At 48.0% G+C, this 12,793-nt stretch overlaps 1 protein-coding gene across 6 annotated transcripts in view; it reads left to right on the top strand.

The window, feature by feature from the left end:
• Positions 1-12,793, top strand: part of PPP1R12B (protein phosphatase 1 regulatory subunit 12B) — a 128,249-nt gene that overhangs the window by 89,039 nt on the left and 26,417 nt on the right. Inside the window, exon 1 of one of the 6 annotated variants that reach the window (XM_005447221.4) lies at positions 9,110-9,835. The exons of the other annotated variants lie outside the window; for them this stretch is intronic. Coding sequence (XP_005447278.1) covers positions 9,734-9,835 — 102 coding nt within the window. The 5' untranslated portion in view covers positions 9,110-9,733. Of the gene's footprint in view, positions 1-9,109; positions 9,836-12,793 lie in introns of those variants that run through there. 6 annotated transcript variants of the gene reach the window in all.

The following is a 12,793-nucleotide window of genomic DNA, read 5'->3' as shown; positions in this document are numbered from 1 at the left end:
AAGTCGGCGATGTAGACTACAGGGTTACAGCTAAATGCGTTCAGGTTAATTCCTCTAATTCACTGAGCTGCTGAATTAGGAAGGTGTAATGTGAAGCAGTGTCCGTGATGGAGATGAGTAACACAAAACCAGCTAAAATCCCATCTGCGAGTCCCAGGAAGATGAGGCAAAATAGAGTCCTCCAGGAGTGATTTCCAAGGTCATAGACTCTAACTATTTAAGGTAACTTTATGCTTCAACTTCTTGTTTAGTAAATTACTCTTGGAATTTCAGTGTAGTCTGAGGTGACTGATCTTTCTCAGTTGTCAGCAAGTAGTTTCTCCTGGAGCAATGGAGCTGAGGCTAGCAATGCATCAGATACTCGGCAGATACCTTGGCTCTTGTTGGCATTGCTGGGAGGCCTCCGCAGCCAGTTCAAATTATCCCGTTTCACCCCAGGGTCCTGTCCCTTTTGCCTACATGGCAGCTATCTCACAGGTGTCCTGGGATCCTTTTGCTTTCTTCCCAGAAGGAACTGGGAGCAGTGTGATGGATGGGGTAGCAGCAGGATCAGTGCCATGTGGCTCCATCTCTCCACCCGCTGTGCAGTGGCGATGGGGCACAGCCACTCCAGGAGACGTTCAGTGTGGCTGGTAGCCCGGACCTGTTGGCCTGAGGAACAGCATTGCCTCCTGATTGTAGCCTGAAGACAGAATAACTGTTGTTTTGTGTCTAATTGTGTTTATAATTTTTGACTTTTTAAAGGTTAACAGCATAGGTTTGTGCTTATACATGTAATGGAGCATCATGTCAATTTTTATTTCAAACTCTGTTTCATCATGACATGCTCAAAATTATGGAAAGGAAAAATATCTCTAACTGCTTAACTACTCGCAGCATGTTCTCTGCCCCTCTGGGAGCTGACAGTTGTCCTTTGTCAGTCATCCAGCGGGCCACAGGGAGGATGTCTCTCCTGATGTGGTTGAAGATACCCTCCAAAAAATCTAGTCTGCTGGACGAAAATTCCTGCCTACAGCAGTAGATGTCTGGGCAGCCCTTACAGCCGTGCCGGGTTGTCCTGGCCAACTGCTTTGGGGCACAGGTGGGTTGTGCAGGGCAGGAGGAGCAGGCTGCAGCAGATGCAGCTCGGGGGTATCATGCTGGGTGCTTGCTTTCCCCCCCCTCTCACCAGCGCACCGCTGAGCGCCTTCGTGGCAGCGCCCCTCTGAAGCCGAGAGACCTTGCCTGGATGGACCGTGCAGGGTGGCACGGTCCCATGTTTAGGTAGGGAATGATTTATCTCCCAGATGTATCGAGAAGGAGCAAAAAGCAGAAGCTGTAGTGCTGGATGGCTAACAAGGAATTGAAGAGTAATCTAAATTTGTTCGGAAAACTGAAGTCAAATTCCCTGGCAATAAAATATCCTTTGGAAACTACCACTGTAGGAAAAATTGTGTGATGCAAGTGTGGTGATGCTGTTTGTCCCCCTTGTCTTTAAAAGGTCACTTTTTGTTCTGGGTTTATATCCTCCCACATGCTTCTCTTCAGAAAAAGCCTCAGATTTGGAAAGCCATTGTTAGTTTTTTGCTCTTGGACATGGAGTTTCCCTATGAGAAGTCACAGTGTTTGGCAGAAGCTACTTCATTATTTGGTATGTCAAGATGTAGAATCCATAAGCTGCAAAACGCCCTCCTGGCAGGAATTTCCCACCAGCTTTGGTTTAATTCATGCCTCAGCATGGTTTTGTTACTCATTATAGTAGGTACTTAGCAAGTAGCTAATGCTGGGCACTGTTGGGGGGGGGGGGGTTTGGCTTTTTTTTTGTTTGGTTTTTTTCATATATGTAGGCTTTTTTTTTTTTTTATTGCTCCTAGATTTCATCCTTGGGAGTGAACATAACCTTCTGCACCACAATCTGCTGCTGTTGAAGGAAGGCCAGAAATAGGCTTGAAGCATAGTTAGATAGCAATGTGTTGAAGTTATACATTTGTTTGGCCAGCGGCACTAGAATATTGCTTTGTGTCAGCCAGTTGCTTCCACAGACGAGCCAACAGAAAGGTTTTATAGCCGTGGAGTGGCTGGGGTGGGTGGGAGGTATGCAGAATCTGACAAATTTAGATAAAGAGCAAAATGGATCATGACTCTGTTGTATGAGCTCTGAGATTTCTCTTTCTCTATGTCATATTTTGGAAAGTCCCCTTAGCTTGAAATAGCTATGTTTGCATCTGGTTGTTTTATTAGTGTTTGCTTTCTCAGTTTCCCTGACATGGCCTGTTAATATCTTTGCAAATTTCTGCTACATTCCTGCTTTGTAACTCAGGAGGAAGCAGCACAAACATCTTTGTAAGAAAAAGCTGGATCAGGGGAGAGGGAACCTGTCCATAAACCCCTGCAGAGTGCAACCGCCGGACTGCTTTGACTGGAGAATATTATTGTCCTTAATGGTAGTAACGGGAGGAAATCACTTGATTTTTGGCGTCAGCAATGCTCTAAACTGGACTTCAGAGCAGACAGTGGAAAGCATCTCTCTGGTTTTTCTCATGCTGCTTTTTTTAGTTGAACAAAACATGGTATCGAGCTTGGGAAAGAAGCCTGAGCGTGAAAAGACAGAGCCGGGTTTTAGGTGGACATGAAGCAACTTATCTGTAGGCATCAGTCTTCCGGCTGGTGTGTAAGACATCCTGAGGATTATGGCATGAAAATACGCAGTGCGGGGGTCGCCCCAGGCCTCTGGGTTTGTGATCGTGGTTGCATTTACAGCCTTGAGTGGAATCAAATCTGTGGTCTCAGAGACATTTATTTTTGGCGGAGCAGTCGCTGCCACATCTGTCTCCCTCTAACGGGAGGCCGTTGCTGCAGCGTTGTTTTATTGCTGCTGGTTATTGCTACTGCTGCCATCCATTTCTGTAACCTCTCGCCATCAACCCTTCTGGAGATGATGAACTCAAGATAATGAAATCTTTCTCCCTCTTCTGCAGTCTCCTCTTTATATTCAGTTCTCATCCTCTGAAGTTAGGGAGGTCCCCAGAGGTGTCAGCGAACACCCCTGCTTCTTGCCCTGTTACAAACGCTGGGTTAGACTCCTGAAGGCACCTTGCCTGTTCTTCCAAAAACTCTGTTCTGCTCCACAGGACTACTGGAAGACTTTTCTCCTGCATGCATGTTTCAACACTTACAGGTGCTAAAATGATGTTTCTGTGCTGAGAATGGTGCTTTTTAAACTCTCTTCACTACTGCTTTATATTTTCTTTATTTGTAAGAAAGCAAAAAGAAAAGAATTGTGAAGTTTTGTATTTAAAATGCACTGTTCTCAGCCCACACTAGAATTACCTGCTTCTACTGCTTAATCCGGGTCTGCCTAATATGTGTAGCTCCCAGCCCCTTTTATGATAAATTTAGTGATGGGAATAAAAAGTGGGGGAAGTATGATGGTATATGTGCAATTACAGACTGTCAGCTGCTGCATGTGTGTTTGGGAGGAGAGGAAGATCCTTTCCTTCTGCTTCCTATCTGCGAGACATAACGCCCGATCTGCTCCTGGGAATCCTAGTCAGTGCACTGCGGATGAAAGCCTGTTCACTCGTGTGGGCTGTGTTCCGTTTCAAGGAAGCTGCTGCAGCGCCTTCACATCGCCGTTACAGCACAGCTTATCGCCTGGCCAGTAATTCCTTTGCTACAGCCCTTCAGCCGTCTGTTGCCAAACATAACCATTCCTGCCTCTTTCAGTTCTGCATAAACCCTGCGAAGCTGTAATTGAACCTGTGAAAGCTTGCATATCAATTTGAAGTAATTTATTTACAGTGTTTTAAAGCGGTTTTTATATAGCGTGTATTTTCAGTCAACTCTTCATTATGCAAAATAACGGTGTGTTGGGTATTTCGGTGAATACAGCTGCTACAGCTTTGACCCTGAGTTGTCCCACTTAACAGCAGCCCTCTGCATCCTTGCAGTGTATCTGCAAACCAGATTACAGCTCACAGATAATACAGTTAGCTGTACAAAGAAAGAAGGTTTATTATGACAACTTTGAAAGGCTGGCTTTTTGTCGCATCTCCTGGGTTAAGTAGCAGCGCTGCTAATTCCAAACCGACTCATTATGCATTGAAATGAACGGTTTCTCTACGGAACCTGCAGAATTTCTTTGCACAAAAAGCGATGGGTACAGTGAATAAAGATGTGAGAGCAGGAGGGTTAACAAGACCCAGCCTTTTCACGCAGGTGAAAGCCTTCCCAAATATTTTGGTAGTAGCATAGAGACTTTTTACTGCAAGATTGCATGTAGAGGAAGAAATGACTGGTACCCAAGGTGTAGTAATGACCGGTGCTGTAACCTTTCGTCTGCCTGTGGAGCCCTGGTTGTTAAACCCAGACGGTATTCCTGGCTTGTCGGACCCAGTCTTAGATTGATCACGTGCTTTTCCTTTGCAATTAACAGTGCTCGGGTCTGATTTGGCTGTAGCGGAAGGCAAGTGCAAGGCAAGCAAGCTACTCTTCCAGGGACAAAGCAGTGGTGCCATTTAGTATGCACAAAGGCTGCATGTCATTTTGGACTTAAATAATCACAAATCTGGGACATCGTGAGGTGAAGGGAACCACAGGATTGATTAAACTTTGCCCGCAGTATAAATATTATTACAAAAGGGAGGTACAATACTCTTACACTATGGATTTCAGTTTGGTATGCTGATCCAGTAACATAAAAGCAATAGAAAATCTAATCTTGACTCTGTTCTCTATAGCCTGCATCAATAATTAATGGGTTTTTCATGTTTAAACTGAGTTTCTCTTGATTTTTTTATGGAACTACTTTGGACCTAGAACAATTATTTTATAGGCATATAGTAGCTTTGTAGCTGGGCTCTTGGAAACAACTGCTAGGGTAGTTTATTTTGCTCCATTTCTCTAGAGAAGTGTCGTGAGAATAAATGCAGCTTTAGAATTTATTTCAGTATTGTGTAAAATTGCAGATTTCGGTGTTTCCCTGGACTGGGACATGACTCAGCAAACAGGCAGCGTGCGCTCCTACAAGTGGGGCATCCAGGAGTGAGGATTGTGAAGATTTTAATTAAACAGCAAACAGCTACACTCCGTAGGAGTGTACCAGTGGTACCTGGGGCTGCATTAAGCAGTGGGGAGGGGGTTCTCTGCTTCCCAAAGAGAAGTGAGCAAAATGGCCTCAGCAGCAGGTTCAGGTGAAAACATGAAGCGTGCTGCCTGCCTCTCCCTCTTGCTGCTCATCTTAGGTTATAATTCACACCTTCTGTCCCTGCAGTGCGGCCCCGCTGTTGCTGTATTGCTCAGCGCAGCACAGGAGGGGCTGCAGCAGGGGCTGTGCCACCCATCCTCAGAGGCTGAGGGTGTTAGTTCTCCTGTACCCAGCTTAAACTGTTCCCTGGTGCTGAGGCCAGCTGGCAAGGAAGGCTCAGCCATGGTACCGAACCCGCTTACCCTCCGCGTCGGCACGGCTGTGTCCAAGGCACCTGCTGAGGCTGGTCCCTGCAAGTGCCCGGGCTCGACGTGGAGCAGCATTGCTTGGCGAGGGACAGGATGGTGCCAGAGAACCTTCCAGCAGCTTCTGTGCCTGCAGGGTGTGTGCCGGAGGGCAGGGATGCTCCCTGGCTGTGTTTAACGTAACAGAGTAGCCAAGGAGGCCCTGCAGGAAGGTAACAGTGTGGAGAGCATCCTGGTGCTGTGTGGCCCCGGTTAGTGCCTTCAGCTCGGCCCCTCCATCAGCTGAGCCTTGTGCAGCTGGAGACGGCAGCGTGCTCGTCGGTGTGTGCCTGCACCGGGGAGATAGGAGGTTTGGCTGCGAATGAAAAGAGTCAGCTGAATGGGAAGGAATTCAGCAACGCGCAGGACAGCATGGTAAACCTGATGTGGAAAATGACAGCTAGGACTTTGAGGAGGTAGTTTGGGGATCATTTGTTCCAAAAATACCAACTACCCTCCCTCATCCTTCAAGTTTTATTAGAATTCTGGTCTCCCAAGAGGGCTTCTCCTTTTCCTCTCCTCTGCGCTGTCAGAGAACATGCCGTGGGCTCACGTCACCCATGAGCATCGCTCTGCAGCTCTGGCTGTGACTCCTGGCTTTGCTTCCCACTCCTGTCTGCTGCAGGTCGGAAAGCCGCCGTGCTGCTTGTGCTTATTTGATCAGTGTCACATTCTGTAGGTGAAGATTTTCAACACAGGTAGAAGGGGTGTTTGTATTTTTCCCCTCAAATATTTAGCTCAGGGCTTTGTCCTCTTTCTGGTATGTCATTTTTTTGGATATGGATCCAGCTCTCTAATACAAAAAATCAGATACAGACACAGGTGACGTTACCAAAGGAAGGGAGAGGATGGCCGTCTGCACGGAAAAGGGAAGATGCCTGAGAAGAGTGATCATAGTCAAGACCATAGCTCTAAGTACAGGAAATACACTACCACGTATCAATATAGGAAATACAGTTGTGCTGCTGTACTCATTTTATACTCATTGTATTTTGCCCAGAAATACGCTGCAGCCTGAAGTTACCATCTGGGCAGCCTCAGGGGTTTGTGTCCAGTGGTTGTGGAAATGCTCACGGAAGGCGATGGCTGAGCTGGACGGGGCTGTGGGTGACCTGGGCTGGTGGCAGTGTCCCTGCCTGGGGTGGGGGTTGGAGCAGGATGGTCTCTGAGGTCCCTTCCAACCCAAACCGTTCTGTGCACACCTTTCGGGTTGCTGTATAAAACCCCCTTAGCAAAGGAGGTGGCACCCCAGCGCCAGCACCAAGCACACTGCTGGTTCCTACTGAGGAATATCCTCAACAGACAGAAACAGTCGGATCTAAACCATGACCTTGAACGTGACAAACATCAGGGTGTGAGGACAACAGCACCGCAAGGGAAGAGTTGGGTTTCATACTTACACAGGGGGAAAACTTGAAAGCAAACCATACAAAACAGCAGGGAGAAACCTGTTAGTGAGTGAGGCACCTTCGTTGAAGCAGTGGTGAAACCCGGCGTGTTTTGCCATCTTGCATCTCATTCCGCTGCCTTTCTCCTGCTAATCAGAATGCTAATTCTCATGCCACCCCTTCTTTTTAGAACGAGTTATTGTCCACCAAGACGCGTTTTGTCAATCTGTGAGGCATCTGCACTGGATGACTAATTAACTTTTAATTAGTAGGGAATAGAAAGCTCAGTTTTTGCTTTGGTTTGAGGCTCTGGCTGTGAGTTCTGTACTGAAATGTTGATTTTGGAGCTTTCCTGCCCCTCCTCAGCAGAAACACAACCTTGGAGGGATGTGGCTACGATTTGTTTGGGACTGGACGGGAGGGGAAGCAAATCCCTGCAGTTCTGAGCTGTGCAGCTCCACCTTGGTGACTAAGCTGGGCTTTGTCAGACTTTAATTGTGATTGGGACACTCCAGCCTGCTGGCGGCCACACAGGTTAGCCCAGTTTCAATTACTCTCACTGTTTTGAAATCCCAGAAACTGAGACTAGTGTGAAACGATCAGCCCTGTGTGCACGTTCTATAAATATGCATTTAAAATGTCTGAATTACCGTGTTGCTGCTGTGCAGCAGGGTCAGAGTGCCGGGAGAAGTGGGGGGGGGGGGGGGGTGATGAGTGCAACAGATGGAGGCTGGAAAGATCAAGGTCCTGCCATGGCCTCCTTGAGCAGCGGGGTGCCTGTCACTACCTTCTTGTGTGTCTGGACTTAATTTCCATACCTTTAGAAGGGAATGCAGAAATATTGCCAGGCAGAATTAGACCTCTCCAGCCTTTTTTATTTTTTTTCCCCTCACCCTCCTGCAGCCAGTGAATAATGAGTCCCCTCCTTCCTCATGATGAAGTATCCAGTAGAAACCTGATCTGGAAGTTACTTTCTTAGAGAAGGACAATCTGGCAGCCCCTTTCCTCTCTCCATGGCAATGCTGCATTGCCCCTGGATGGTGAAGGTGCTGGATGGCAGGAGAAATTAATGCAGCTGCTATTCCAAGCACCCTTCCCCAACTATGTGTCAATAAAATTACACAGTTGCCAAGCAGTGTGCGAAAAAGGGGCAGTATTTCAAATCAACAGTGATACACATAAGTACAGTAATACTCTTTAAATTATCTTTATATAGATATTCTTCTGCACTTGCTAGGAAATGTTTGATGACAAAGCAGCCTGTGGAGCTGGAGCAGAATGGTTAACTCCAGGCACCCAGGGGCTCGGTCAGTAGCTGTTTCAGGTGGGTGTGGATGAGTCCAGATGAGGACACATCCCTCGCTGTGGTACTGGTCTGCTAACACTGCCTTACTGGAACTGGTTTGGTGCAGGTACCTGGGCTGATGCTTTCCAGCAAAGGAAAGCGTAGATTGGCAACCTTATGGTTGCAAGACTGTACTTGGGGGATGAGAGCTGTTAAGTCAGTGCACCCACTGGGTGGTTGTGGGCATTTTTCAAATGAACATCCCATGTGCTTGTTTAGATGGGACCTGAGGGACATCCGCTTGCCTTTGCAGTGACCAATCTCGCCATCGCCTGAGATGCTTCCCAGTGAGCTAGCTGGTGTAGCAGCAGCATGGCTCAGACAAGAGCTAGCTGGAACTTTGTTGACAGAGGTACATGCTCTCTCCACCCTTTTTCTTATCCTCCAAGCTCCTCCTCAATCCCAAATGTTCCTTTGAGTAAGGGTACATTACACAAGCTCCATGTCGCCTTCTTGCAGCACAAGACAGGGTTATGAGCAAACAACAAAAATCCTGTTGTGCTGCATGAGTGTGTCCTCCCTTTAATGGTATGTACTGCTCCGTGTCCTTTAAAATATCTCCCTTTGTCGCAGCCGCAAAACGCGTGCTGGAATTTAAGCTTTGCAAACTGCCGTCGACTTGCCTCTGACCTCCCGCTCGCAGCCCGTCAGGCCTTGGGAGCTCGTAAGTTATTTTCTTTTCTTCCCCCCACTCCTCCCGCCCCCTTTTTTTTTTTTCTTTTTTTCCCTTTTTTTCCCCCCCTACAAGTGGCAGCCCAAATCCCAAGCTGAAAGTGAATCGCTGCTGCTGGCCACCCTCCAGCATTCCTGGCGGAGCGAGTCAGGATCTGGAATGTCAGAAGGCAGCGGCGGGAGGGACCGGAGAAGGCTGCGTGCGGGTAACGGCGCCTGGGAGGAGGAGGAGGAGGAGGAGGACGGAACAAAACACAACTTCATCTGGACTGCCCCTTTCCAAACCAGCGTTTGTTCCTGATTTATGCTTTCGTGTTTTGCTTAAAGCGTGCAGCTCCGTGCAGTGACAGCAGAGAGCTCGCAGCAGCGCTCCGGAGTAGAACGGGTTTTGGTTTTCTTTTCTTTTCTTTTTTGGCAAAAGCTTCGTGTCTAGATAAACCCAGCTGATTTTCCAGTGCTCCGAGTTGAGCCGGGAGTTTTTGCCTCCTGCAGCTCTGGGGGGAGATCGCTCTGGTCCTGGGGCATAGGCTCTGGATGAGAGGAAAGTTCTTGTGCGAGGAGATCGGGATGGGGCCGGGGCGGTGATGCTGGCACGGAGCAACGCCCGGCGCTGGAGCACAGCGAGTCCTTGACACTTTCTCCTCTTCTTCTCGGACAAGAAACATTGTGGAGCCTCAGCTCTCCCTGCAGCAGATTAATGCCTAAAATTACACACCCTAAACAGCAGGGTTTAATTACCAGAGCTGTGAATAGTTTAATTAGTTTGTTCTGACCTTGGAAGAAGGACCTGCCCAGCGCCTTAGAGCGACAGGAGAGCAAGACTTGTATTGCTTCTCAGAGACACCCAGCCCGCGAGGCCATGTCGTCCTTGTACACCAGGAGTAAAGAGTATACTCGCAGCAGGAAGGCTCAGTCAGATTCTCCCCCATCCTCTCCTTCCCCGATCGCAAAGACACTCAGAGTAAGCAGCTTTTTCCTTTCTGTTTTACACGGAGCCCTGCTCAGCACGTGCTCTGGGCAGAGACCGGTGGTGGCGGTTTGTTGTCTTATACCTGGAGACCCGTGTCTGTGGTTTGCGTTGGAACCAGGATGGCTTAGATGAAACTGGGGAAGGTGCCTCTGCAGCAACAGGTTTTAAGCAAGCTGCCAGAGTCCTTGGCTGGGATTGTTTGCACTAAAGGCTGTAGGGAGTTGCTGTGATGGTATTTTCCCCCCTATCCTGCTGTTCGCAGAGACATCGCTCTCCTGCTAGGCTATTGCTGGACGAAAACCTCACTGTGAAAATGAGGCAAAACCTGACCAGCCTGTTAAGCTGCGCTCTTCCCAGGAACGCTTTGATACTGCTGGTGAAACAAGGTTTGCGCTCCAGCTTCCCCCCCTGGGGCTGTGCTGACCTGGGTATAGTTTAGTAATTTCAACAAGAACAAAAAAATGAAGAAAACCACCTGTAGCAGGAGGCAAGGCGAGGTGGTTGACTGGTCCTCCCCAGACCAGAGCTTGTGTCCCCATCTACCAAGGTGTTTGAAAATTGGGAACATTTCGTAATGGTATTGCTAATAGCTCCGGAGTCATATGAAGGGCTATCATGAAACTCTCTGGGTCTGTGTCGTTAGACAGGCGGTCGCTTCGCCATCAAGAAATATTATCATGCTGGAGTCAAAGCCCGGAGGAATTCGTTTTAAAAAGGCAGGCTAATTTTAGATGTAAGCATTAAATTAATCTGAGCACTGGTGTTTGCTCAAATCAGATATGCATTGTCTGCTCCTTTTGAAGTGGCAGATCTTGGTCTGCAAAAAGCATTGCCTGAAATATGTAAAAAGGGCTTGAACCCGCTGCCGTGGTGTTAATGGAAGCTACCCCTGACCTCAGGAACTTACCCTCAGCAGCCTGGGAGGCTGCTGGTTGCCCCCCAGGCTCTTAACTGTTTAACCCAGGAGCAGGAGTCCGTGCTCTCTGGCGGTCTGCAGGTGGGGTATCTCTGGGGAGGTTTTAGATAATCTAGAACTATCCCCTGTGTGCTTAGGTGGAGTTTCTTCATCAGTTTTTACGGCTGTGCTTACTGTTCCTCACTAAATTGCTACAGAATTGATAACCAGCTTAATAGCAGGTGGGGAGCCTTTCCAATGTGCCCTTACTCCTAGAGTAAAGCTGAAAATGTTTTAATTTCTTTCAAAACCCAACATCAGTCATGTCTGGCGTACACAGACTGACTCGTTCCCACCCCCCCAGCCCCCACCCCAGTGCATCTAGGCATATAAACAAGTGACAAACATCTTGCAAGAGCCATGACTGCTGTGTTCACGGTGCGTGCCTGGCTGCTTTGGTGCATGCTGCCCAGAGGTGCTGGTTCCCTCTGTCAATAGCCACGATGGAATTGCAGGCTCCCGGGGCCCCCATGGGTGCTGAAGGAGGTGGTGGGAGCTCTCAGGTGGGTAGAGAAGGGTGCCGGGTGGGAATGGGGGGGCCTGGCGAGGAGCCTCAGCTTCTTGTGGCAGTGGGATGTTGGTGAAAGCACACAAGTGCGCACAGAAATTTTGGTGGTCCTTGCAGTAGCAATGGGAACACCAGCTGTGGCTCCAGTGCATCCATGTGGGAGAAGCTGGACGGGGAGTGCAGCAGCACCAGCTCATGAGTCCGTATAGGAAACGGCCCTGGCGCTATCTGGGTTATCCCTTAAAAGGCTAATTAGGGAAGGATTTACTTCAGGCTAAAACAGAGTATCTGAGTTAACTCTGCAAGACAACATAACTGCCGCGAGCAATAGTGATAACGGAGTGCGGTTTTCCATGGATTTGTCCTGTGGGCATATTCCCCCACGCCTGCATAACAGCAGCCCTTGCCGCAGGGTGCCACTGGCCTTAATAAACCAGGTAGAAATGTGAGATCTTGGAGGCTTTTATCTTCCCATCCCGTCCAGATTGAGACCAGCAGACCTGCGGACTCTAAACGTTCCCAGCTGAGCAGAGGTGCAAAAACACGTGAGCAGGCAGGGAACCTCACACATGGTACAGGCATGGAAAAAAACCTCTTGGAGAACCAGACAAAGCAAAGAAGGTTTTACTTATTAAGGTATTGGTGCCAAACAGCTGCATTAAAATGTCATTTGCAAAGCATTTTCCTGTGGCATTCCCTGCTGCACTTGTACGGCTGCTTGTAATGCTCTTCCTTAGGTGTCATGATAATACTGCATCTGGGGTTTTCCACCTTTAATTGGTGGGATCTCCCCAAATGCACAGCTGAGAAGGGTGAGCACTTTGCAGTGAGCTCATACAAGTCGTAAGAAAAGCAGCGGCCGTGAGCAGGGCGCGGGAGCGAAAGGCAGGTGCAGGAGATGCTGGTGCCAGCAGGGTGTTGGTGGTGTCAGGGCCCCTGAACCTCTGCAAGCTATAATACTGAATTTCATGTATTCACATGGACAGCCCAGAATTATAGTCACCAATATAGAAATAGCCAAGTAAATCCTGTTAAATCAGCCAGGGTAAGCATTGCTAGCTCCACCTTTCCAATTACTTTAATGAGGATGTTGTTAGAATTTGGAAGCTCAAATCCCTTTGCAATCAATTCAGATCATCCCGTTATTTGGCAAAGGCTTCCATTTTTGCGGCGGTGGGTACTTTTTCATCACAAGTTCACAAGTTTTGCACCATACTGTAGCTTGAGTTTTCTCTTCCTCAAAAAAATATTCAGAGTCAACTGTGAATTACACCAAGGGTGTAATAGGCAACCCGTGGTATGGAACCTTGAAAGCAAGGACTGAAATATTTTTCTTTTTCTTTTTTTCTTTTTTTTTTGTTCTCTTTTTGTTTTTCTTTTCTTTTTCCTATTTATGCTGGGCCAGTTGTTTTTTCATAGGAAATACCCTGTAGTTTGTGTTTAGGCTCATCCATCTGTTCATTGTGGTACTTCATAACCCTCGTGT

This window comes from Falco cherrug, chromosome 16, assembly GCF_023634085.1.
Source record: "Falco cherrug isolate bFalChe1 chromosome 16, bFalChe1.pri, whole genome shotgun sequence".
In the NCBI taxonomy this organism is placed as follows: Eukaryota; Metazoa; Chordata; class Aves; order Falconiformes; family Falconidae; genus Falco; species Falco cherrug.
This window is presented reverse-complemented; position numbering and strand designations above follow the sequence as displayed.